The sequence below is a fragment of the Podarcis filfolensis genome (genome assembly GCF_964270895.1).
Source record: "Podarcis filfolensis genome assembly, chromosome: 4".
Lineage (NCBI taxonomy): Eukaryota > Metazoa > Chordata > Lepidosauria > Squamata > Lacertidae > Podarcis > Podarcis filfolensis.
This window is the reverse complement of record NC_139607.1, coordinates 44,493,112-44,516,433: the sequence shown is the minus strand read 5'-3', so window position 1 is coordinate 44,516,433 and position 23,322 is coordinate 44,493,112. Positions and strand designations below refer to the sequence as shown.

General features: G+C 40.4%; 1 protein-coding gene and 1 long non-coding RNA gene across 27 annotated transcripts in view; both read left to right on the top strand.

Moving 5' to 3' along the window:
* Nucleotides 1-6,563, top strand: part of DMD (dystrophin) — a 953,416-nt gene extending 946,853 nt beyond the window's left edge. For 17 of the 26 annotated variants that reach the window (XM_083612211.1, XM_083612219.1, XM_083612221.1 and 14 more), the window contains one exon: nucleotides 3,884-6,563. In XM_083612211.1, the coding sequence (XP_083468337.1) occupies nucleotides 3,884-3,981 (98 nt within the window). In that variant the 3' untranslated portion in view covers nucleotides 3,982-6,563. Of the gene's footprint in view, nucleotides 1-115; nucleotides 148-3,883 lie in introns of all 26 variants that reach the window. The other 9 variants (XM_083612216.1, XM_083612233.1, XM_083612217.1 and 6 more) reach the window with 1 other exon arrangement.
* A 2,800-nt stretch (nucleotides 6,564-9,363) lies between these two features.
* On the top strand, nucleotides 9,364-13,036 carry LOC310762042. The gene is made up of 2 exons (XR_014547823.1): nucleotides 9,364-10,033; nucleotides 10,413-13,036. It is a non-coding gene; the product is annotated as an uncharacterized lncRNA (long non-coding RNA).
* The last annotated feature ends 10,286 nt before the right edge of the window (nucleotides 13,037-23,322 follow it).

The following is a 23,322-nucleotide window of genomic DNA, read 5'->3' as shown; positions in this document are numbered from 1 at the left end:
TGGCTTATTTAAAAAACAATGCTCTGAATTCAGCTCCAGAATAAACACTGAAGTATTTCTGTATTTGTGTTTTTCCCTTTTTCTTTCTGATACCAAACTACTTCTGTTACTAAAGGAAGAAATGCCTCTGGAAAGCCAGTGAGAGAGGTTAGTGTGTCTGATGCCTACTGCAATAGCTTCTTGGCTGCATCCTCTTTTCTTGTCTGGCGTTTGTGGCGCAGCATGTGTGTTGCTAGGTACATTTAACAGTTGTGGTCTAATATGCAATGCCTCTCAACATTCAGTTGACATCAGAATTGGAAGGAATGCTTTTTCTCTGTTAGGCCCTTCCAAAGGACATTTACTTGGCAAAGGGAATAAAGATGAAAATGTTGCCATAAAATCTTTATGGTTCGTAAGGTGTGAAGTTATCATCTGGCTTTAGATTAAAGTCTGAGACCATCTTAACTTCTTGGCTACAATACAGGTTACAAATATTGTATTTATAGGAAAAGAAGTGGTTGTGATATATAAGCGATATAAAGTATTCCTTTGGTTTGCAAGTTCAGCATTACACCAAACAGAATGTCGATAACATCCACTATGCTGTTTAAGGCAGTACAAGATATGGAAACCAATGTGAACAAAATCCTGCATTTTCATGTGGGAGAGACAGATTTAAATGCAGTTCAGCTATGCACTCTGCTGAGTGGCATTCGGCAACCCCCTTTATCTCATTTTGAATCCCACAACTGTAATTACTTCACAGGTTGGTTATAAGAATATATGGAGCTAAAGTTAATGGTTTTAATGATACAAAGACACAGAAAAAGTTTGTATGCTCTGGGATTGAGGAGCAGAGAGAATGATAAACAGATTTTTTCACTTTCTATAAAGTACAACAAAACTGAAAATAGTTGATTTATTATCTTAAAAGCATTTTCAGAAGCATTTGAATGTTAAACTGTTATCCAAACAATGTATGTGGTGGAAGATGAACAGCCTTACAAAAGACTTCAACATTCAGAAATTCACTTGCAACTATAGTTGTCTTGAATCTACGCTAGACAAATATGAAGCCAATTTATCTTGTATAGGAAGCTAGCATTTTAAAATTTGTTCCCATTTAGGTAGGTGTTTATTTATTTGCCACATTTGTACCCTATACTCTTCAGCCCAAAATGCCTCCAGAGCAGCTTACATACAACCAAAACAAGACAATCTCTACCTCCAGGCTTGCACTCTAAAAAATTACAGTACTCAAGCAAAAGGGGACAGGGAGGGAAAAGGAAAATAAAAACTTGGGCACCAACCATCTTATAATGACCAGCCGTCACAGTTCAGGGTCAGGAGATGCCTGATGAAGCTTGCCTCTCCCATCTAATGCTGAAGCTGTGGTCTGAAACATCTGGAGGACACCTGCTTGGCAAAGTGTGCTGTATGCAGGGCACAGCTGTGTCTGATGGCAGTCATTCCATCAACTGGGAAACCCATAATGATTAAGCTGCCATCCACAATATTATCTGTGAGGAGGTGGGGCAAAATGTAACTTAACTGCCACATTACAAATTTGGGGAAGGGAGGGGGTCCTCTAATGATACACAACTGTTGGCCAGCCCCAGATTAAGATACCAACACTGAGGGCTCCCTCAAAGCAAAGTACAAGAAAGACAGTGCCCTCCCATGACCAGGGAGGCCGATATATGGCAAATTACTGCTACCACCCAGAAGTGATACCTTTACTTTGATGTTCTGCTGTATATAAGCATATAAACATGTCACATTTCTTCTGTTTAAACAAAAAGGTTTTTTAAAATAGCTCTGATCTTGTGCATTTACTTTTTTAAAAACAAAACAAAATATTTTTTGTGCTTTCAGTGCCTTATATATGTATTGGGGATGGGGAAACAACATCTTTCACACACTCTGAGAACTTATTACAGGCAGCTCCCAGTTTAGTCACATCTTAATGACGTGCAATCACGTGCACACACACACACACACACACACACAGTACCAAACCTAGAAGTAGCCCCAAAACATCATGGAAACGTCACAAAAAGGGACAGAGCAGACTTACACATGGAACTCCCACGCAAAACAATAATTGCCTGTACATGTAAAGGTGCCAGGTTAACAGACTAAGGCAAAAGTTCTTGAGTTGTTCAGTTCTCTGCTTAAAGAGACTAGTTTCTACCTTCTTTTGTAAAAATGACTATCACTTTTACTCTAATCTATTCCGTCAATATTCTAAGGATCATTTATGCTGCTTTGCCAGGGTAGATGAACCATTACAGTATAGTGGAGGGTCCAATCACATAGGAGCTCTCAATTTGAAGCAGCCTCCACAGGATGGCCATAACCTGTAGACTAGCTCTGCACCATCGCCTTCAGAGACACAAACAATTAAGCACCAGTTTCAATCCTGTGGCCCACTAGTTGTTCTTTGTTGATTATGGCGACAGCTGTAAGCACCATCACCTTCCATGCAAACATTCCTGAATGCTAAGAACATTATCAGTGGCTCTTCTCTAGTTACCAGCATCTCTACAGGTAAATCACATAGTGACAAGGGTCCTTTATGGTTAAGTCTGCCAGGTACAAAATTTGTTTTCTTTTCAGAGCTGGAAAAAGATCTGATTTGTCCAAAGCTCTTTATAGTTCAGTTTTATTTTGTTTAAATGCTAATGTGTTACCTGCATATGTCGTAATTGCTTAATTCAGTTTTTGCTTTATTATTGCTTTATTTCTGTTGCATTAAATCTTTGTTTTTAGACCCTTTGAGAAAGTAAAGATTCCATCCCAAATCCTAACTCATTCAAGAAGTGACTATGTCTGCACATGACCCATCTCAAAGAGCTGCAAGCAGAACACTGCAGAAGGATATCATAGCCTGTCCTGAATGTTGGGAACAGGAGGACAGCACAAAAGAGTGCTGCTCTTCTTGTGTTGCCCATTTAGCAGTAAACCAGTAGAACAAAAGCATTCTTAGAAAAAGAGAGGATTTCTGTTGGCCTTGTAGTCATTCCCATTTTGAGCAGGACATCAATGTGGTCTGAAAACCAGGCTTGGAAGAACTGGAGAGATACACACTGATTAAAGAAAATATTTGCATGTACACTCTAACTTGCTGTACACCCACCCATTTTATGCCTGCTATCTTTGCAAATATTCGGATTCGGATAAGTTACAACCTAGCTAAAAAGCAAACATTCCATCAAATGGGATTTCTTAACAACATAAATCATGAAAAGAGTATTACTGCAGTGTAGCTAACAATAGCTAACGTAACCTGGCACATCCAGCTTTTCTTGCCCCCTTGATAATAGAGTTCATGCAACTAGCTTCCTTTCATTAGCAACAGTATTTTAAAAGATTCAGTGAATTTATGTAGGTTGGTTTAACTCTTCAATTTGGTCTCCAATGGAGGTTTCGTCCAGGACCTTACTCTCATTAACATCAATTAGCGCTTTGGCAAGTTCCCTAGTCAAGCTGTTTGGGTTGATTATGATTGATCAGGTTAGCTGTTATTCACTTTAATTGATTCATTTGCAACCACTTGTGTAGCAAAGTCTTTCACATGCACATTTAATTTTGCAGTTTTTGCCAAGGGTTTTCATGCATGTGCCTTTGAAATTGATTTGCTATGTCTGTCATTTAAGAATTTAGTGTGGTGCTGGCTAAAAAGCTCTGCAGGTTTCACACAGCTTTGCTAGTGGTTCTGCAAATATATATATGTATATGACTAATAATTGACAATTGTCCTTGCATGGAAGTGTGTATCATTTTATATCAAGGTACCTAACTCACTTTTCTTTTAAGAAGTATGTGTGGCAATCTTCAAAAGCAGTTGCAGTACACCAAGGACAGCTTCATCTGTAAAATCTTTTTCTTTGTTTTACAGGCCACAATGTAGGCAGCCTTTTCCACATGGCAGATGACTTGGGCCGAGCAATGGAAACGTTAGTGACCATGATGACCGACAACAAGGTGTTAGAATAGCAAGATGTGTTTTACAACTTCAGGCATACCCGCATGGTTTTTATAATATTCATATGACAAAAAGATTAGACTGTAAGAGTTTACATGAAAACAAATTATATTTTTGTGAAGGGTAGTGGTACTATACTGTAGATTTCAGTAGTTTCTTAAGTCTGTTATTGTTTTGTTAACAATGGCAGGTTTTACACGTCTATGCAATTGTACAAAAAAATTATAAGAAAACTACATGTAAAATCTTGATAGCTAAATAACTTGCCATTTCTTTATATGGAACGCATTTTGGGTTGTTTAAAAAAATTTATAACCGTTATAAAGAAAGATTGTAAACAAAGTGTGCTTTATAAAAAAAAAGTTTATATAAATCCCTATAAAAAAACAAAAAAAGAGGCAGTGCATTTGTTTAGCATCATTTGAGCTCTGTAATTGTATCAGACATAATTCATGTTCTGTGTTCTTTTCCTTATGAATCAAAGAGAAAATTTCTGAAACACCAAAACTATTAACATACATTTCTCATTGTTTTGCGTCTGACTAGCACTGGCTTAAAAAAATAATATTGTCCGGAACTTCCAGTAGAGGTAGCTTTTCTACCTCCTTCCAAGTAGAAATTAAGTCTTACAGGAATTTATCCAGCTAGTTGGCAATAATATGAAAGAGCACATTACATGACAAATGCTATCTTCAGAGCTTGCAACAATAAAAAAGACAAATTGAATCAGTATTCTCTGCTCCTGCTGTTTCCTCCACTTCTATGAACCCGAATGTTGTTAGTAAACACAAAATAGGAATTGCCTCACCGGATTATACCTTTGGACTTTATCATCCGGTATTCTGCCTCTGACACTGGCCAGCACCTTAATGCTTCAAAGCAGAAGTCTTGATTTGCTTTTCTACCCTGCAATGCCACCTTTAGTGATATACCCTGCATCTTTGTGGGTTGTTGTTGTTTTTTTTTTTTGGTGTTTTTTTTTTGAGGCGTGTGTGTGTTGAGGACTTGAACACAGATAGTGACCGACCTGTGATCTGCTTCCATCCTGAAAGTTTGATTACTCATATTATTAATATTTAATTTTAATTGATATAGTAGCAGTATTTTTAAGCATTGAGAATTGCCTAGTCTCTTAAAAACAAAATGGTCACTAGAGATCTGCCTTGCAGCAAATTCCAAGGAGCCACAACATTTCAATTAAACAGGAAATAGCATGGAGCAATTATATCAGCTTCAGTTCTATCAACAGTTAAAAGTAGCCACACTGCTTCATGGGAGGCTGGTCATCCAAGACAATAGCCGGTAATTTTGTTCCTCCCTAGGTCTTTCTACAAATAATACCGCACAATTAACAATGACTCAGGAGAGGGATAACAGAAAATAGATGTTACATAACAGCTCCTCAGGTTTACTACTATAAAATTTTGAGGTGCTGTTAACAAAAGCTTTACCATTTCATTCCCTTCCCTTCCGCCAGCCTTTAATTCCATTGTCTGAAAATAGAATTTCATCAATCTAATCTACATTAATACTTTGCAAGAGTAAAATCTGTTACCTCTTCTTGTACGAAGTGTAATTAAACTTGGGGAAAAATATTTTATTTTTAATGCTAGTTAACATTAAACATGGGTAGTCATGTTATTTCTACCTCACTTTGGTTTTGTGGTGTTCCTGACAATTATATACAGAAGATATTACATCATCACCACTTGTCCATTGTGTGAACAGGTCTTATCATCTTAACAACAAGAAATTTAAAAATGTAATAACTTGCAAAAGAAGCCCCAAACGTACATTTTCAAACTATTTTTTAAAGAACTTTGGATGCAATCTATCCTGGTGTGAGCACAGTGCCCACACGCTGAGGTCTAAGAGCCCTGTTGCTACCAGTCTCCTTCAACCATGATTGTGAATGGAAGTTTGTCGGCACCAAGCTCTCCATCTTGCCCAGGGATATGTTTTTCCAAAAGGATGCATGCTGAGGGCCATCCTCATGAGCAGGCACTTGACCCATACTAGGCTGGATTGTACCATTTATTCATCAATAAGCATCCTGCATATTCTCATAGGAAAGTGCAGAATCTATGGGGTGGGGTTTGTTCATTTATGCCTTTAAGTTGAAAGTTCTCTTTAAACATTTGGAAACTAATAAAGAGTGCACGGTTGTTTTCATCAGGGTTTTCATTTTCCCCCCTTCATAGACATTAGTTTTGAAGTGAGTCTGTCAAAAGTATTTAAAGACTTTAAGAGCTTTATTGCTGCTTTTTAAGCATTTCTTTGGGAATATTTCATGTTCCTTATATCCACAAACTATTAAACTGTAATACATTTATCAGTGTAACTGACTAACTAACTAACTAACTATCATTTGGCATGTTACACCATTGTTATCCAGTACTGGTTTATTACTTTGGTATCATAATCTATTGTGTTCTAACATCTACACTGTAACATTTACTAATTATTTTTATAAACTTCAGTTTTACTGCATTTTTCACAACATATCAAATTTCACCAAATATATGCCTTACTTATTGTATTATATACTGCTTTACTGTGTATATCAATAAAGCACGCAATTATGTTATAAAAATAAGTGTGGGGCATTTTTACTGATTGTCCAGCATTTAACTTGTGGCTCTTTATCCCAGTTAGACTGGCTTTATAGATTTCAGCTGGGCAGAATGCCACCTTACCCATTCTTGAATTCATGTCTTTCTACCGTGCAATTAAATACCCTGCAGTTAAAGGCTTTGTGGCCAAAAGCCAAACGGTAGTGCCTGGGAGGGGAGGGGTTAAGGATGCTTTGATGTCTTTTCCTTTTTCTTTTTCACAACAGTTGGTTTATAAGCTAAGGACATAAACCTCATATCAGAAAGCTATTTAATGAAAACTGCCTGGTTTGGATGTAAACAAGATTCAGTTCAAGCCATGAATACTTTCCTTCTGTGAAGCACTCCTTAAAATTCATATCACTAGAACTGCTTCTGCTTTCATCCATCTCTCCTCATAATTTTCACCTCTCAAGCAGACATTCTTGAAAGTTTACATACAGGTGTTGCTGCATTCTCAGACAAGACATATTTCAGCTCCTTTCCAAACAAACTCAAGGATGGCTTTGCTTAGCACTTGATTGCGAGAAACTGGGAGCAACTTTTCCCCTCCTTGGAGTTGGAACACTAAAGATCACACATTGAAAATAGCCCAACTATTATCATTTTTTCAAAAATTCCTTCACAGTATAGTAATCCAAAGGCAACAAGCAAGAATATACTCCTGCTCAATTTATTTAAAAATTGGAACAATGTAGGCCATTAAAAAAAATGGATTTTGTTCTCAAAGTTGCTCAGAACTGTGTTGATAGTAGAGTTTAGACACACATATAGAGTGAAATAACAAGTGCTAGCCCTGTTCTCGACTAATGCACAGTGGCCACATTCCTTCTATTTGTGCATACAGCCAGCCTATGAAGGAGCTCTACGTCTGTACATCAGTTTGTATACACAGAATGTAAGTATTTTAAACAAATAAAACAATCTGACAGCAACTCTTCAAGGTCTCAAGCAGAGGCTTTTTACAGCACCTGCTTTAAGAATATAATAATACAAGAACCACTCTTCACCATCAGACTAAAGTTCCATATCTAGTCCCACTGTCCTCACAATGGCTAGCCACAAGCCTATGTTTAAAACAGGGCACAAAAGCACTAGTACTTTCCTCTTTTTGATTCTCAGCAACTGTTAGTCCTCAATCTAATCTGAGTAAAGATTCCAGGAGTGAACTGGGGCCCTCTGCAATCAATGCTCTATCACTGAGCTACGATCCCTCCCACTGCATTTTTTTAGAGCCCTCTTCTCCCTGCTGCCATGGGCTTGTGCAGCATTTGGACATGAGCCCCCACACAGTCAAAGCGAGAATGAAGCCCTAGATGCCCCTAGACTAACAAGATTGATAATGCAATTACCTCGCCATTGTGAACAGCAACAAAAATATTGGCAGAGCCGCTGACTCACAGTCCATATACATCTGCATCTGGTTTTACAATGTCTCTGTTGCACTGAGTAGATTTAAGAATCACTGTGTGATACATATTATCAAAAAGAAACATTGCTTCAATCGGCTGCACATATACGCACACATGAAGTATCATACATCTGAATATCTTAAAATAAACACTATGTACTAGTCTTCAAACAGTGATTCATTGGTTATGCCACTGCACAAGGAGAAATACACATAATCCACACCAGGTATAGAGGAATGTGGTTTTTTAAGTGATACATAAAAATGATTTAAGGAACAATAACAAGAAAACTAAGATGTCTAGCATACGTTTCTGCAACTAGAAAAGCTATTCTATTGGCATATGTGGATAAAGTATTTTTGACACAGAATATAGTTAAACTGTGAAATTCCCTACCACAAGGCATTGTGGTGGTCACTGACTTGGACTAAAGAATGTCTTTAAAATGAAATTAGGCAAATTCGTGGAGAATACGCCTATCAATGGCTACAGGCCACAATGGCTACGTTCTACCTCCACTAACAGAGGCATTACGCCTCTGGATACCAGGTGCCAGGTATCATAAGCAAAGAGGGTTCTGCAGCCCTCAGCTTCTGCTTGCAGGCTTCCCACAGGCATCTAGCTGGTTACTGTGAGACCAGGATATTGGACCAGATACTGATAGGGTTCCACTTACAGGTATGATAGCTTTTCATAACCTATGCTTTTCTGTTGGATAAACGCTTTAAAAATATTAAAAGTAGCAAAACCAAATAAATGGTACCCAAAATATATTTATTGCTTTAAGTCTTTTGTTATTGATTCTGGATATAGAATGCTGGCAGTCACAGCACATGCTAACAGACGAGCATCTATACTGGCAACAAAATAGTCTGTAGGTGGACAAAATGCTTCCTTTTCATCGCTTCTATCAAGATGTTACAAGGTTTATACTTTAATTTTCCCATGGACACATTGGTGGAGATGACATGTAACAAACCCTTCCATTAATCTTGCATGCAAAAAAGAAAAAAGTTCTCATCAAAATGAGACAAAAGCTCTTTGTTTGGTGAATGAGGCACTGCCAAAGCAGACTGTGGAAGAGGAAAATCATTCCTAGAATGAGCTTTTGATTTTTTTAATAGCAAGGCAAGCTTTGTATGGTTGATCGTCAGATTGTACCATATCATAATGATTAGATACATTATCCTTAAATCACTTAGCTTCAGACTAGGCCTTTGTGAGACCCAGCAACTTAAAAGATTCTGATGGGAGACCGGAAAGGAAGGTAACATTTGGATAACTGTTATTGGGAATCCTTATAAAAGACTGATGGACCTCAGGGGGCAAAACTATGCTGGCTTTAGACCTCCATATCTTGGAAATGCAGGTATGTTTTAATTAAATTTGATTGCTAAATGCTGAGTGGGCTTGGGATGTTACTGGGAATTTTTTAGGGTGGGGGTGGGCTTGAACTAAATAAGGTATGAGGCTGCAAAGCAGAATTCCAAGCATAAACAAAAGGAACACCATGAAAATAATAGAGCTAGTAGCAAACAAGCCTGGTCAGTGACAGTCTCAACCAAGTGGTCAGAGTAGCAGCAGATTCTTTATCACTTAGGAACAGAGAACAGCATAGCACTACCTAAGACCCATCAAAAGGTGTGGAAGAGCAACAGTTTTTTAAAGAAAAAGGGAGATATGCAGCCACAATGAAGCTAGATAGGAAAATGTCCCATAGCCTAAACAATGAAGAGAAACATAAGAAGGATAAGGGCTGAATCTAGACATATATAATAAAACACTGTGAAAATGCTTTTAAAAAACATTTAAAAATATATACAGTGGTACCTCTCTGGTTACGAACGCTTCTGGTTACGAGCTCCGCTAACCCGGAAGGAGCTGCTCCTGGTTGCGAACTTTGCCCCAGGATGCAAACAGAAATCGTGCACCAGAGGGGCGCGCACAGCGGGAGACCCCATTAGTGAAAGTGCACCCCAGGATAAGAACGGTTTCAGCTTAAGGACGGACCTCCATAACGCATTAAGTTCGTAACCAGAGTAAGGTAAAGGTAAAGGGACCCCTGACCATTAGGTCCAGTCGTGACCGACTCTGGGGTTGCGGCACTCATCTCGCTTTACTGGCCGAGGGAGCCGGCGTTTGTCCGCAGACAGCTTCGGGGTCATGTGGCCAGCATGACTAAGCTGCTTCTGGCAAACCAGAGCAGCACACGTAAACGCCGTTCACTTTCCCGCTGGAGCGGTACCTATTTATCTACTTGCACTTTGACATGCTTTCGAACTGCTAGGTTGGCAGGAGCAGGGACTGAGCAACGGGAGCTCACCCCATCGCGGGGATTCGAACCACAGACCTTCTGATTGGCAAGTCCTAGGCTCTGTGGCTTAACCCACAGCGCCACCCGCGTCCCTTCGTAACCAGAGTACAACTGTATTGAATTTCCCATTAGCTCACCATCGCCGTCTTGTATAATGCACTTAAAATGCACTTAAAACATATTTGCAGCTGTATAGCTGTCCCAAGTTCTGAATGTTTATTTTAAGCGAGGCCACTGGGATCCACCAGTTTGTGCTAGTTACAAAATGACAGCTTAGAGAGAAAGGGAAGAGCCAGAGGGAGAAGGGTAGGTAACAATATGGTGGGTTAAGGAAAGAGCTCAGTGGTTTAAGGGACAGCATGAACAGAAAATATTTTGAATAGTTACAAGCTACCCCCCCCTGCCACCTGGCACTGTCATCTAAATATGATCAGCCTAATACAAAACAAACCACAACATTCAAATGCAGTTATTGCTTTGCGCTTCTGACACAAACACATAGCTCTTGCCAAAGTGGTAAACCTCTGTCTGGGCTATAGGAAACTGCTCACTGCTCCATTTCTCACTCTACTCAAACAAAATATCCTATAGCCAAAAGGCTAGATGTCAGAAAGAATGTTATCCTCAACATCTTATTTTCAATGTGAAGGGAATTTTTGTAAGGAGATGCATTCAATTATTTGAGCCCCCATGTGTTTTCTGAAGAAAAACAGCCCAAACACAAGTCTTTGGGAAATCAAAGGGGATAAAGCAATAGTTTTGAGTGTGAGAAAGAGGCAGGAAGTGCTTCTTACTTAGACGAGTGGCAACATCCTAGTCGTCATGTATAGAATTAAAGTTCCACTGGGTCCAGAGGGACTGGGAGATATCTGTTAGCAATGCATCCTTAGTGAAATCGTCTAAGACAGGCTGTGACATGTACCATTTTTTAAAAAAATGTTGGTGATAAACAAAATGATCTTATTACTAATGCAATTATGGAGCCGCAGAAATCAGTTCACATATAAGTAAATAAATGTAAGTATAAGGGAGCAGATTTAAAACAACAATCTATTCTTAAACAACATTTAGCTTTCCACGTGCCTGCTAGCAGCATGGAAATTAGAAATCTTCTCCTGCTTTATCTTGTATTTCTGGATGGATTCTAGTTCCTACACATACTTCAAGGCAGAGTTATGGATTGATCTTAAAACCCTGTAAAATTGTATCCTGAGCTACACAGCTGGATAAATGTCAGACATTAACAACACTCTCTTCCTTGGAGAAAGTGGCTATCTTAATGGCTGTTTCCATGGGTACCAGAGAAGCAAATGATAATAATATCAAGACAGATAAAGCAGGAAAGGATAGCCTGTGATAACTCTATTTCAGGTTCCAATACAGCTTCAAATTAACTGCCATCAGTAATTCAGAGAAGAGATCATATGGTGTACAAGACTTAAAATACATCACAAAAAGTAGTCCTATTAAAACATGGCTGTTCTGAGCCATTTATTTGCACATGACATATATTCCCTTTTATAATGGCACAAACGAGGTTGTGGTATTTCTGAATTTGCTGTGTGACTGAACTGCACACATTTCTCCCAGGATGTTTGCTGACTTTATCTTTATATGTGTTTTTTAGCCTCCTGGCAAAAGCTCTTGGTTTCCCAGGGTTACAGATTACTTGCTCAGCTTTAACACACAGAGAAAAACAGAAATCATATTTCTTCCCAATTAGATTCCCTGTATGACAACAGAATGTGCCAGTGTCCACTGTGGCATTACAAGCTGGGGAAACCTCGTGAGTCAGAATAATGAACACAAAGAACTGACCTGCTTTGACTTTTGTTCCCAAAACAGAAGGATGACTGCAAGGAGAAAGAGATTGCTTAAAGGTGTGATGTCAATCTAATACACAATTTTCAACTGTTCAGAGGCACAAAGGTGTGCTTTAGACAAAACGAATGCGTATGTAGCACAGTGACTCTTTAAAACCATGCCCTGGAAAATTGACATTTCCACATCCACCAAGGTACAATCCTAGCATGCGTCCTTGACTAACACATGAAATAGGGTGGTTTGAGAGTAAGGATAAAATAGCTAATATTTTGATATTAGCAACATCCTTTACGTAAGATTTTGTCTGTCATAGTCTCCTATGAACACTTAGGCAACTGGCACAATTAACAGGACTTCCTTGTTCCCTTTATACACCATCTATTAAGATCACAAAAGAAAGAGTTACAGGAACAGCTGTTCTTTTGGGTTGAAAGGGGGAGAGAAAGAGAGAGAGAAAGGATGGCCCAAAGAAGAACTGGAATGGATTCTAACAGCAATGCTTCCTGCTGCAAGGTATACTGACTTATGGTGAAAAACATTAAGTTGACATAACCTCAGCTGGAACAAGGTGGAGAGGTGGCGAAGCAGCACCAACAATTTATTTAGAATACAAAGGTCATGCACACAAGACATAATCATTAATCTCACCAGCTCTTTTGGCTAGGGTTTCGCAAAATGCCCCTAAGCAAACTCAAGTCAAGAATGGTATAGCAGCAATATTATACCAGGTTTGGGGAATGAGGTAGGACAACATTTCAATATTTGAGGTGGAGGAGAATTTCAACAGAGAAGGACATGGTTCACAGGAAGGTTGATATATAGGAAATACTCAGGATTGTGTCATCTTAATATAAAGTAATTTAAGAGCCTTTGTTGTGGTTTCTTTTATTTATATCCCATAAAATCTAGAGCAAAAATAAGTCAAGCAAGTTGACACATGCACACACACACTTTTAAAGTAACAGGATTTGTGCCTTGGGACCATGGTCACAGGTCCATCAATTTTGGGTGTAAACATATATAAACAATTATGCTGGGGCTTATAGGGGCTGCAGACCAAAATGTCATTTACAACATCTTCTAAAACACAATAAACCAGCAAAAATCAATAAAGATAGTTTACAACCACAACAACAAGGCAGGTTTTCCACGGATCTGAGGGCAATGAAACAATCGTTGAGACGGCTAGAGCGCCGGTGGCGGATAACTCATTCCGAATCTGACCGGACACAGGTTAGAGCTCAACGTCGAGCCTACCAAGTGGCGATAGCGACGGCGAAGAAGAATTTCTTCGCCGCCTCTATTGCATCTGCAGAAAACAGCAGCAGGAGACTTTTTCAGGTGGTTCACAATTTAGCGGAACCACCTGCAACATCGGGGCCCAGTACGGGCCACATGTTCTCCTGCAATGATTTTGCAAAGTTGTTTGCAGATAAAATCGCTCAGGTTCGGGAAGAAGTAGACTCCACCGTGGGAGCAGGGCCGGGGCGGGAGAGTACTAGAGTTCTGTCTAGTCAAGTTGAGTGGGATCAATTCCAATCTGTTACCTCCGAGGATGTGGACAGGCTGCTTGGACGAGTGAAACCAACCACCTGTCTCCTGGATCCTTGCCCATCCTGGCTTATAAAAGCTAGCCGGGAAGGACTGGGCGATGGGCTTCGTGGGGTGGTGAATGCTTCCCTCCGTGAGGGAGCCTTCCCAGACCCGCTGAAAGAGGCGGTTATTAAACCGCTTCTTAAAAAACCATCTTTAGATGTGGCCACGATGGCCAACTATCGCCCAGTCTCAAATCTTCCATTCTTGGGCAAGGTGATTGAGCGAGCGGTTGCCAAACAACTCCAGGAACGCCTGGAAGAAGCAGACCATTTGGATCCCTTCCAGTCGGGATTCAGGCCTCATCATGGGACTGAAACTGCCTTGGTCGCACTGGTTGATGATCTCCGGCGGGCTAGGGACAAAGGTGAGAGCTGTTTCCTAGTTCTGCTGGATCTCTCAGCGGCGTTTGATACCATCGACCATAACATCCTTCTGGACCGTCTTCAGGGGCTGGGAGCTGGAGGCACTGTCATACAGTGGTTCCGCTCCTTCCTCCTGGGCCGTGTTCAGAAAGTGGTGGGGGGGGATGAGTGTTCAGACCCCTGGGCTCTCACTTGTGGGGTGCCTCAGGGTTCTGTCCTCTCCCCCATGCTTTTCAACATTTACATGCAGCCGCTGGGAGAGATCATCAGGAGGTTTGGGCTGGGTGTTCATCAGTATGTGGATGATACCCAACTCTACCTCTCTTTTAAATCAGAACCAGTGAGGGCGGTGAAGGTCCTGTGTGAGTGTCTGGAAGCGGTTGGAGGATGGATGGCGGCTAACAGATTGAGGTTGAATCCTGACAAGACAGAAGTACTGTTTTTGGGGGACAGGAGGCGGGCAGGTGTGGAGGATTCCCTGATCCTGAATGGGGTAACTGTGCCCCTGAAGGACCAGGTGCGCAGCCTGGGAGTCATTTTGGACTCACAGCTGTCCATGGAGGCACAGGTCAAATCTGTGTCCAGGGCAGCTGTTTACCAGCTCCATCTGGTACGTAGGCTGAGACCCTATCTGCCTGCGGACTGTCTCGCCAGAGTGGTGCATGCTCTGGTTATCTCCCGCTTGGACTACTGCAATGCACTCTACGTGGGGCTACCTTTGAAGGTGACTCGGAAACTACAACTAATCCAGAATGCGGCAGCTAGACTGGTGACTGGGGGCGGCCGCTGAGACCATATAACACCGGTCTTGAAAGACCTACATTGGCTCCCAGTACGTTTCCGAGCACAATTCAAAGTGTTGGTGCTGACCTTTAAAGCCCTAAACGGCCTCAGTCCAGTATACCTGAAGGAGCGTCTCCACCCCCATCATTCTGCCCGGACGCTGAGGTCCAGCGCCGAGGGCCTTCTGGCGGTTCCCTCATTGCGAGAAGCAAAGCTACAGGGAACCAGGCAGAGGGCCTTCTCGGTAGTGGCGCCCGCCCTGTGGAACGCCCTTCCAGCAGATGTCAAAGCGATAAACAACTACCTGGCATTCAGAAGACATCTTAAGGCAGCCCTGTTCAGGGAAGTTTTTAACGTGTGATATTTTACTGTATTTTTGGTTTTTATGGAAGCCGCCCAGAGTGGCTGGGGAGGCCCAGCCAGATGGGTGGGGTATAAATAATAAATTATTATTATTATTATTATTATAAACTAGGAGCAGTCTTACATCTATTTCATAGATAAATATACCACACATCAAATAAGTCAGCTGATGTTTGGATTTGAACTACTGATATGCATCAACATTTTGTTGTGACACTCAGCCAAGTTTTGCTGCGTTGTTTAGTGTTACTAACACCAAACAGCTAGTGCTATAGTGTGGAAGAATGGCAAGTTAGCTTCTTGGGGTAGGCACCTATTGGCATTTAAAACAGAAGATGTGTGCCATCTTGTGGTTAGCAATTATAATAAAAATGAGAAAATGGGTTTTTTGAAACTATAAAGACAATCTGAGGCATTTTGTGCAATGACATTGTGCATACAAAAGAGGCTCGTGCTTTCAAACACAAGGTCTTTCAAACTTAGTTATTGCCTATTAATCCAATGCCGTATAGGATGGGTGATGTTGTCCATGCTGTTTTGAAATTTTTAATTGGAATGAAGCTGAATCATAGGATAAAAGAGCATAAATTAGCAACTATTTATCATGTGGCAATTTGGCACTTTTTACATACAACTTGATAAGCTGTGAATGGCTAATACGGGGAAGCCTTACACTTGATATTACCCCAAATTTTTCACACACATGGCAGGAAAAACAATTTTAATCACACTTTCTTTAATTTCAATGACCAAGCGAATCTGTGGCAATAAAACTTCCACTTGTCAAGTTGGTCATCTGTATTAGGAGTCTGTAACATCCTGCTAAGCAGTGGGGGGCATTTTTACCATATATCCAGAAAACTGAGGAAGTGGAGAAAAGATCAACATCTCACCAGTTACTGAGGAGATAAATATGGAAACTTTACTATAAATTGTAGCACATACCTACAGTATGTACGCCCTGAATTTCTGCATTTAAAAAGACACTCAATATGGCTAGCAAATTGCAGCAAACTTGGCAGGATGAGAAAAACAACACACTGGCCTGGTTCACATAAAACATTAAACAGTTGTTTAAAACAAGTGTGCCACTCAGGAGAGGAAGCAAGTCAGAGTCTGAGAAATTAATGCTTTAGTGGGCATAATCTGCAATCAACAGCTAAAAGATCTGGTATCTGCCCTACCTAGTTCCAACCCTGTCCAGGTAAACTGAGGGCAGATCTGCACCATCACACAGGCTGCTACTGCTGTTACTGCAACCACCATTCAATATTGGTGAGATATCCATACTGAGAATGGGTTTGTTAGTCAGTCAGATATAGTGACAGTAATTCAACTTAGTAACAAAAGTGTTCCCTGAATAGTTGTTGCAGAGAGAAGCAGACCTACAAAAAGCACAAAAGGAATAAAAACCTAGAGTAGCCATTATTAGATAGATTTGCAAGAGATTCCCTGTTCAAGTAAAGCCCTTTGTTGCATACCCTTCTATTTCCATCACTTGTAAAGTTTACAGTAGCTGGATTATCGCTCCACATAAACTGCCATGTGTTATCATGCCACATATCCAAGGCTTACTTAAGATTACCATCTTTTTTTCTGGCAAGATTCCTGCACCTTTAACAGGAAAATGCCAAGTATCAATTCAGATAGTGAGGGTTTTCTTAGAATAGAGATGTACAGATGTAGCGATAGGAAGTTTTATCAGTCAAATTTCATTTTCTGTGTTTAACACAGCTGTTTTAAGTGCAGAGAAGCTGGGCCACAAAGAGGATCGTAACCCTATGCATGACAACATCTATCAGTGGCTGAATCACACACAGAGAGACTTTTTAAAAGACTTTTTAAAAAATCCTGGCTTTTAAAAATAGGTCATGAAGATAGGTCAGAAATCATGATAAAATAGTAAAAATACATAGATGTATGCCAAATAGTTCACATGTTGTCTTGGTTTGTAGACTCACTATGACACAGCTGGATAATCTGTTTTAAGAGGGATTATATTATGTGGTATTGTGCCTCCTCATTGACAAAAGCACAAGATGTTCTTTGGCTTTTATACAAGCCATAGTAGCGTCCTGATAAGAATGGCACAGAAGCCCAGAAACCTACAAAGGACACATTTTCCCCCAGCCACATGTACAGTCATACCTTGGAAGTCGAATGGAATCTGTTCCAGAAGTCCATTCGACTTCCAAAACATTCGGAAGCTGTGGAAGCCCTGTCAAGACGTTCAGCTTCCAAAAATAGTTCACAAACCGGAACAGTCACTTACGCGTTTGCGCCGTTTGAGAGCCAAAATGTTTGAGAACTAAGCTGTTCAAAAACCAAGGTACGGTTGTATAGTGTTTGTACACATGTCAAGTCTACTGAAGGCAAGTAAGTGGGGCCACTCGGAGTGAGTGATTCACTGATATGTTCACTGTACATGCCATATCACAACAGTACTGTCCTGCTGCTTCCTAAGATCAGGAGAGTGCCTCTCTACGCCAACATAGTTGATGGCAAACTTAAGAGAACAAGCTTACAAAACTGGAGAGAGAGAATACCTTTAGCACTTGTTGACCACAAATAGAGTTTGTTAATTTGGTTTATTTTTATAGATATCCTTACATATTCTTCCAAGCATGGTCTGAAAATGTAGCTCTAAAAGATGTAATAAAAAAATAAAATGTTAAATTGTAAAAAGAAGTCATCATTTAGGAAATGATAACTCTGTGCTCCATTTCCAGTTGAGAATCAATTTTACATAGTGCCCCTTATCTGCATTATGGTTGTTTCAGAATCCAGCATTCTTAACATATCTAAAGATAATCCATAATCCATTGTAATCAAGCTAATTAGCAAAATGACAGATGAATTGACCCACCTACTGTGTTGTTGTCTATGCCCTGAATAACCTGTCCTTTCTTCACATCTTTGTTCAAGACCTATCACACAGAACACCTTCCCTTAACCTTCCTGATTCTCCTCTCCTCATCCTCAGTATTCATTCATTGCCTAACCTCTCCCTGCTTCCCTATCTTGTCCTACTATAGCTTGTTATTCTATTACAGGTTGCAGATAAAGCTCCCCTCACCTAAAGCATACTTTTTTTGATTGGGGGAAAAATAACTGGGACATCACAAATATGCAAAAGACTCAACATCCAACTCATTATTTTTCATTGCCTTGGTTACATTCCTGAGACAGTAATTTAATAAAAGGGGGCAACAGGAATCATCAAGCAATCATTTCCACTATTAGTGGTAGGTTATTCATTATGCACACTCTCTTTTTGCAAGATCCTTAAATCAGCAAGGCTTCTTAATTAGGGACTTGAAAATTTTCATCTGCAATAACCAAGGACTTGACCTCTGAATTACCCAGTGACCATCAGCTTCAAACCAAGCCTCTACTCCCCACCCCCCTGCTTGGTGGGAATGAGCCACTTGATTATGAACAAGGTCAGATAGAAGAGAAGAAAAGAAGCCATAACCCATTTTTAGCAAACATCAACACTGTCAGCATTTTTAAGTACAAAAAAAGTTGCATCTGCTTGGTTCAATAATTTATTGATAGAACAAGTGTTGCTAGAAAAGCAACTCCATCTTTAAATAACTGTCATAATAGGTAGTATCTTCCCAGGTTGCTGTTTCTTGCTGTTTCTGAGCTTTTATTATAACTATGGCATTTCAGTATTGTTAAAATTCTTCAAAAGGATAAATGGGTACATGTGTGTGTTCAAAAGCAAGCACAATAAAAGCTTTATCAGGCAGCTAGAAACAGGCCTTTCCAGTACCAAACACATACCATGTTTCCTTCCCATGCCCATTATGAAGAATGGGTGCAAATTTGAATTTTGTATAGCTTGCTTTACAAATCAGACAAACAATGGGGCACAATAAACATTTACTGTATTCACTTTAAATAATATTGGACTGAACAGATTTCTAGTAAAGAAAATGTATTTTAACGAAATATGTAACAGAAGACTCTTATTTTCCTTTATGTAGTACAGATGCAACTGTAAGGAGTTAAGGACTACAACTGAAGGCTAGAGTCTTCAAATATATAAGCATTTAGACATTATATATATTTATATAATATATACTAAAGTGGGAAAATGTTGTCCCCCTCTCCAAAAAGGTACAGGGCAGAGGAGAGGACGCAGCAACTACTTAACATCAATACCGAGAAAGTTCCTAGAACAAATATTAAACAGCGGGTTTGTGAGCACTTAGAGAAGGTTGCTGTGATTACTGAGAGCCAACATGGGTTTCTAAAAAACAAGTCATGTCAGACTAATATTATTATTATTTTTTAAATAGAATTTGCAAGCTTGGTGGATCAGGGAAATGCTGAGGGTGTACTATATCTTGATTTCAGAAAGGCTTCTGACTAAGTCCCCCATGATATTCTTGTGGAGAAGCTGGTAAAATGTGGGCTAGATGATGTTACTGTGAGATGGATTTGTAGTTGGTGGACTGACCGAGCCCAGAGAGTGCTCACCATAGGTTCCTCATCTTTGAAAAAATGGATAAGTGGAGTGCTACAGGGTCCTGTCCTGGGCACTGTGTTGCTCAACGTCTTTATAAATGACTTGGATGAAGGAATTGAGGGGATGCTTATCAAGGGAAGTAATAGTACCAACCTAGTATGCCTTGGTCACACCCCACCTGGAGTACTGTGTCCAGTTTGGGGCACATTTCAAGAAGGATATTGACAAACTGGAACATGTGAAGAAGAAAGCAACCAAAATGATAAAAGGGTCTTGAAACCAAGCTTTATGAGGAATGGTTGAGGGATCTGGGTATTTTTAGCTTGAAACAGAGGAGACTGAGAGGAGATATGACAGTCATCTTAAAATATCGGAAGGGCTGTCACATGGGAGCTGGAGCAAGCTTGTTTTCTGCTGCTCCAGAGGGTAGGACCCAAACCAATAGATCCAAATTACAAGAAAGGAGATCCAACTAAACCTTAGGAAGAACTTTCTGAACTTCATTGGAGGATTTTAAACAGAGGTTGGATGACCATCTGTCAAGAAGTATTTAGCTGTGATTTCTACATTGCAGGGGGCTGGACAAGATGACCCTTGGGATCCTTTCAACTACACAATTCTATGATTCTATAAGCAGAGGTGTAAGAACATTCTTGGCTTTATTCTGGAGTGTGCAGAGCAGCTACATCATCCAGTGACATTAGTGGGAAAGAAGTTATCCAGTGTTTATTAAAGGCACTTCTGTAAGCTATCCCAATTTAGGCTGACAGCTAATTTCAATGGACTCATGCTTAATGGACGTTATATATGTTGTGATGCATACATAAATCCAACGCAACAAGTCATACACTATGCTTTGCGCTCTCTCTCTCTCTTTCTCTCTCTCTCTCTCACACACACACCAATCTATACCTATATGCTATTACCTCAAAATGATGTGAAGGCTACAAAGCTTGCATGTATAAAGCTTGTTTGAGGTAGAATAATAACCTAGAGCCATTACTTGCTGGTGGTACTTCACAAACTCTGACTTTGACCTTCAAGAGCTAGAAAATACTTTCTGTCATTGCCGGGTCTGAGACATTAAATATTCATTAATTTTCTTTCGCCAAGGTGACAAGTCTGATATTGCAGGTTGTCTGCTGTGGTAACCAAGTTCGCAAGTTATCAAACATGGAGCCACCTCAAGTAGTAATTATCTTGTCAGAGATGGTTGTGTCTCTACATAGAATACACATTATCATAGTTCTTTCAGTATACGTTGCCTTTCATCTTCGGTTACATTTCTCCAAAATCATGTACTTCCCAACACGAGCAAATCATATGTACCTGACCAAACATCTCCCAGCATTTATTTGATTCTCTTAGTCTTATGGCCTGACTTGAATAAGCCACTAAGTAGGCAGATACCGTAAGTATTGCTAGGAGCAGGCACTGGAAGGGCTCAGCATCCAAGCAAAAGGATCACTAGTGCCTTGTTTCTGGGACACAATGGCCCAGTAAAGCCACTTAGCACAAGAAAAAACTTGAACTGCATAAGTGGGATGAAAAGCAAGGGGATAAGGAAACACCTATTCTGAGAGCCCAGAGGTGACCCGTGACCCATAGGCATAGCCCTTCAGGAAATGTGAACATTTACCCCTTTATTTCTTTATTTATATATATATACAGTTCACTAAAATACATTTTTGTATACATAAGACTATTGTCTTGCTGCAGTTTGCCTGGCTGCCGAAGGGCAATCACACCACCTCCAGTGCAAGGAACAGCCAGCAGACAAGTGGGTAAGCAAGCAGCGCAGGTAGCAGGTGGCCCAGCTGAGCTGTTTAATAGAGGATGGGAGGTATTGTGAAGTGGCAAATCATGACAGTCTTCAGAAAGCCTGTGTTAAGTGTGTGCAATACATTAGGCACACATTCAGCACACCACAAAAAAATACAGTAAAATGCAAATGAACAGGCAGAGAGGGACAATTGTGTGGCGACTATATGCTACTTCTAGTTGCTGTGAACAACTGCAGGAGAGGTGTCCCCCCCCCCCACATCCTGCTTGTGGGCTTCCCAAAGGTATCTGTTTGACCATTGTGGAAAACAGAATGCTGAACCTAAATTAGACATTTGGTCTGCTCCAGCAGGACTCTTCTTATCCCACTGATTTTTGTGGAAGTTGTTGCTAGTCAAATGTCATTAGGGTCATGACTGTAAGATGTTTTCGTATGCAGTGTTAGCTCAGTCTGTGAACTTGCCCCCAACATAAGATATTTCATATCTATGACATTTTAATTCCACTGAGTCATTAAGATAAGGAAAAAGGGGCACATTTAGCCCTGTCCTATGATATGCTGAGCCCTCCGCATGTGGTGTGCCTTTGAGACCAGCACCTTAACAGGGATTAACAACTCTAGCATGCCATATTTCACAGCCAGCCAAGACAGCTTCATTTGTGCTAATGCCCCAAAGCAATTTTGCCACTGTGAACAACTGAATTACAAAACAAAACAAATTTACCGGAAAATACAGCTCTACCAGACATTTAGTGCACTGACCTATTACAGTAAAATAAGTGCTGGGAAAAGCTTCCCCTATTTAATAATTTCTGTGTGTCAGGTTGTGTGTTAAAAAACAAAGATTTGGGGTGGAGGATGGAGGATGGGGTAACACTACCAGCAAAGAACATAGTGAATTCATAGTGGGGAGCAATGTTGACACTAGGTGCACAGCTGTTTTCAAAAAGCCAAAATTATAACATACAGCTGTTGATGATGGGAGAGGGGAGGGGAGGGGCAGGGAACTGAATCCTCACAAACACCTAATCGCTGGATTTCAGCTAATTGGGAGACAGGGGGCATTAAGCACAGCAGCCCTGCCTCATTGGATTGGGGAAATCACACAGACAGCACTTGAGCAATTTCCAATTCTCATCCACCCATGGATACACATGCAGAAGTCTATGGCCACACAAATATAGCTGCTAGGTAGTTCAGTACAAGTGGATTTGCAGAATCTTATTTTTGTTCAATTAGGCTTACTGAAACCAATCTTCCAATAGTACCCTTCTGAAAGCTGATGCAAGGCTGGACCTTCATTTCATTTTGTGCCCCTTTAAACGTTAAAAGGAAGACGACATGAGCTTTCACTAGCACATACCTCCACATGTGGTGAGAATGCCCCAAAATCCAACTCTTCTGGACAGCAGTCATACAAGAAATAAGCAAAATAACTAAACAGATAGTAGAAGTCACCCGAGAACTGACATTACTGAACATCTTCCAAGATCACAATGCCTAGTCACACTACAAAGAGCTCATAAGCCACCTACTCTCAGCAGCCAGACACTAGAGTGTCCTGTCAGGAATAAACATGGAAGACTGGTATCAAGTAGTATGGGAAAGAGCCTTGCTAGAAAAGCTAACCAATAGACAAACTGACACAGGGGCAAATAGAAGAGGATGCCTACACACCGGTATGGCTCCCCTTTATCACACATGCAGCCCACCAAGACAAAAAGAAAAACCCACCAACAACATAGGATTCAATATGGCTAACTTAAACCAACAACCCCCCCCACGGGCACAAACAAATCCCACTGTAGCCAACCAAAGACAATCAA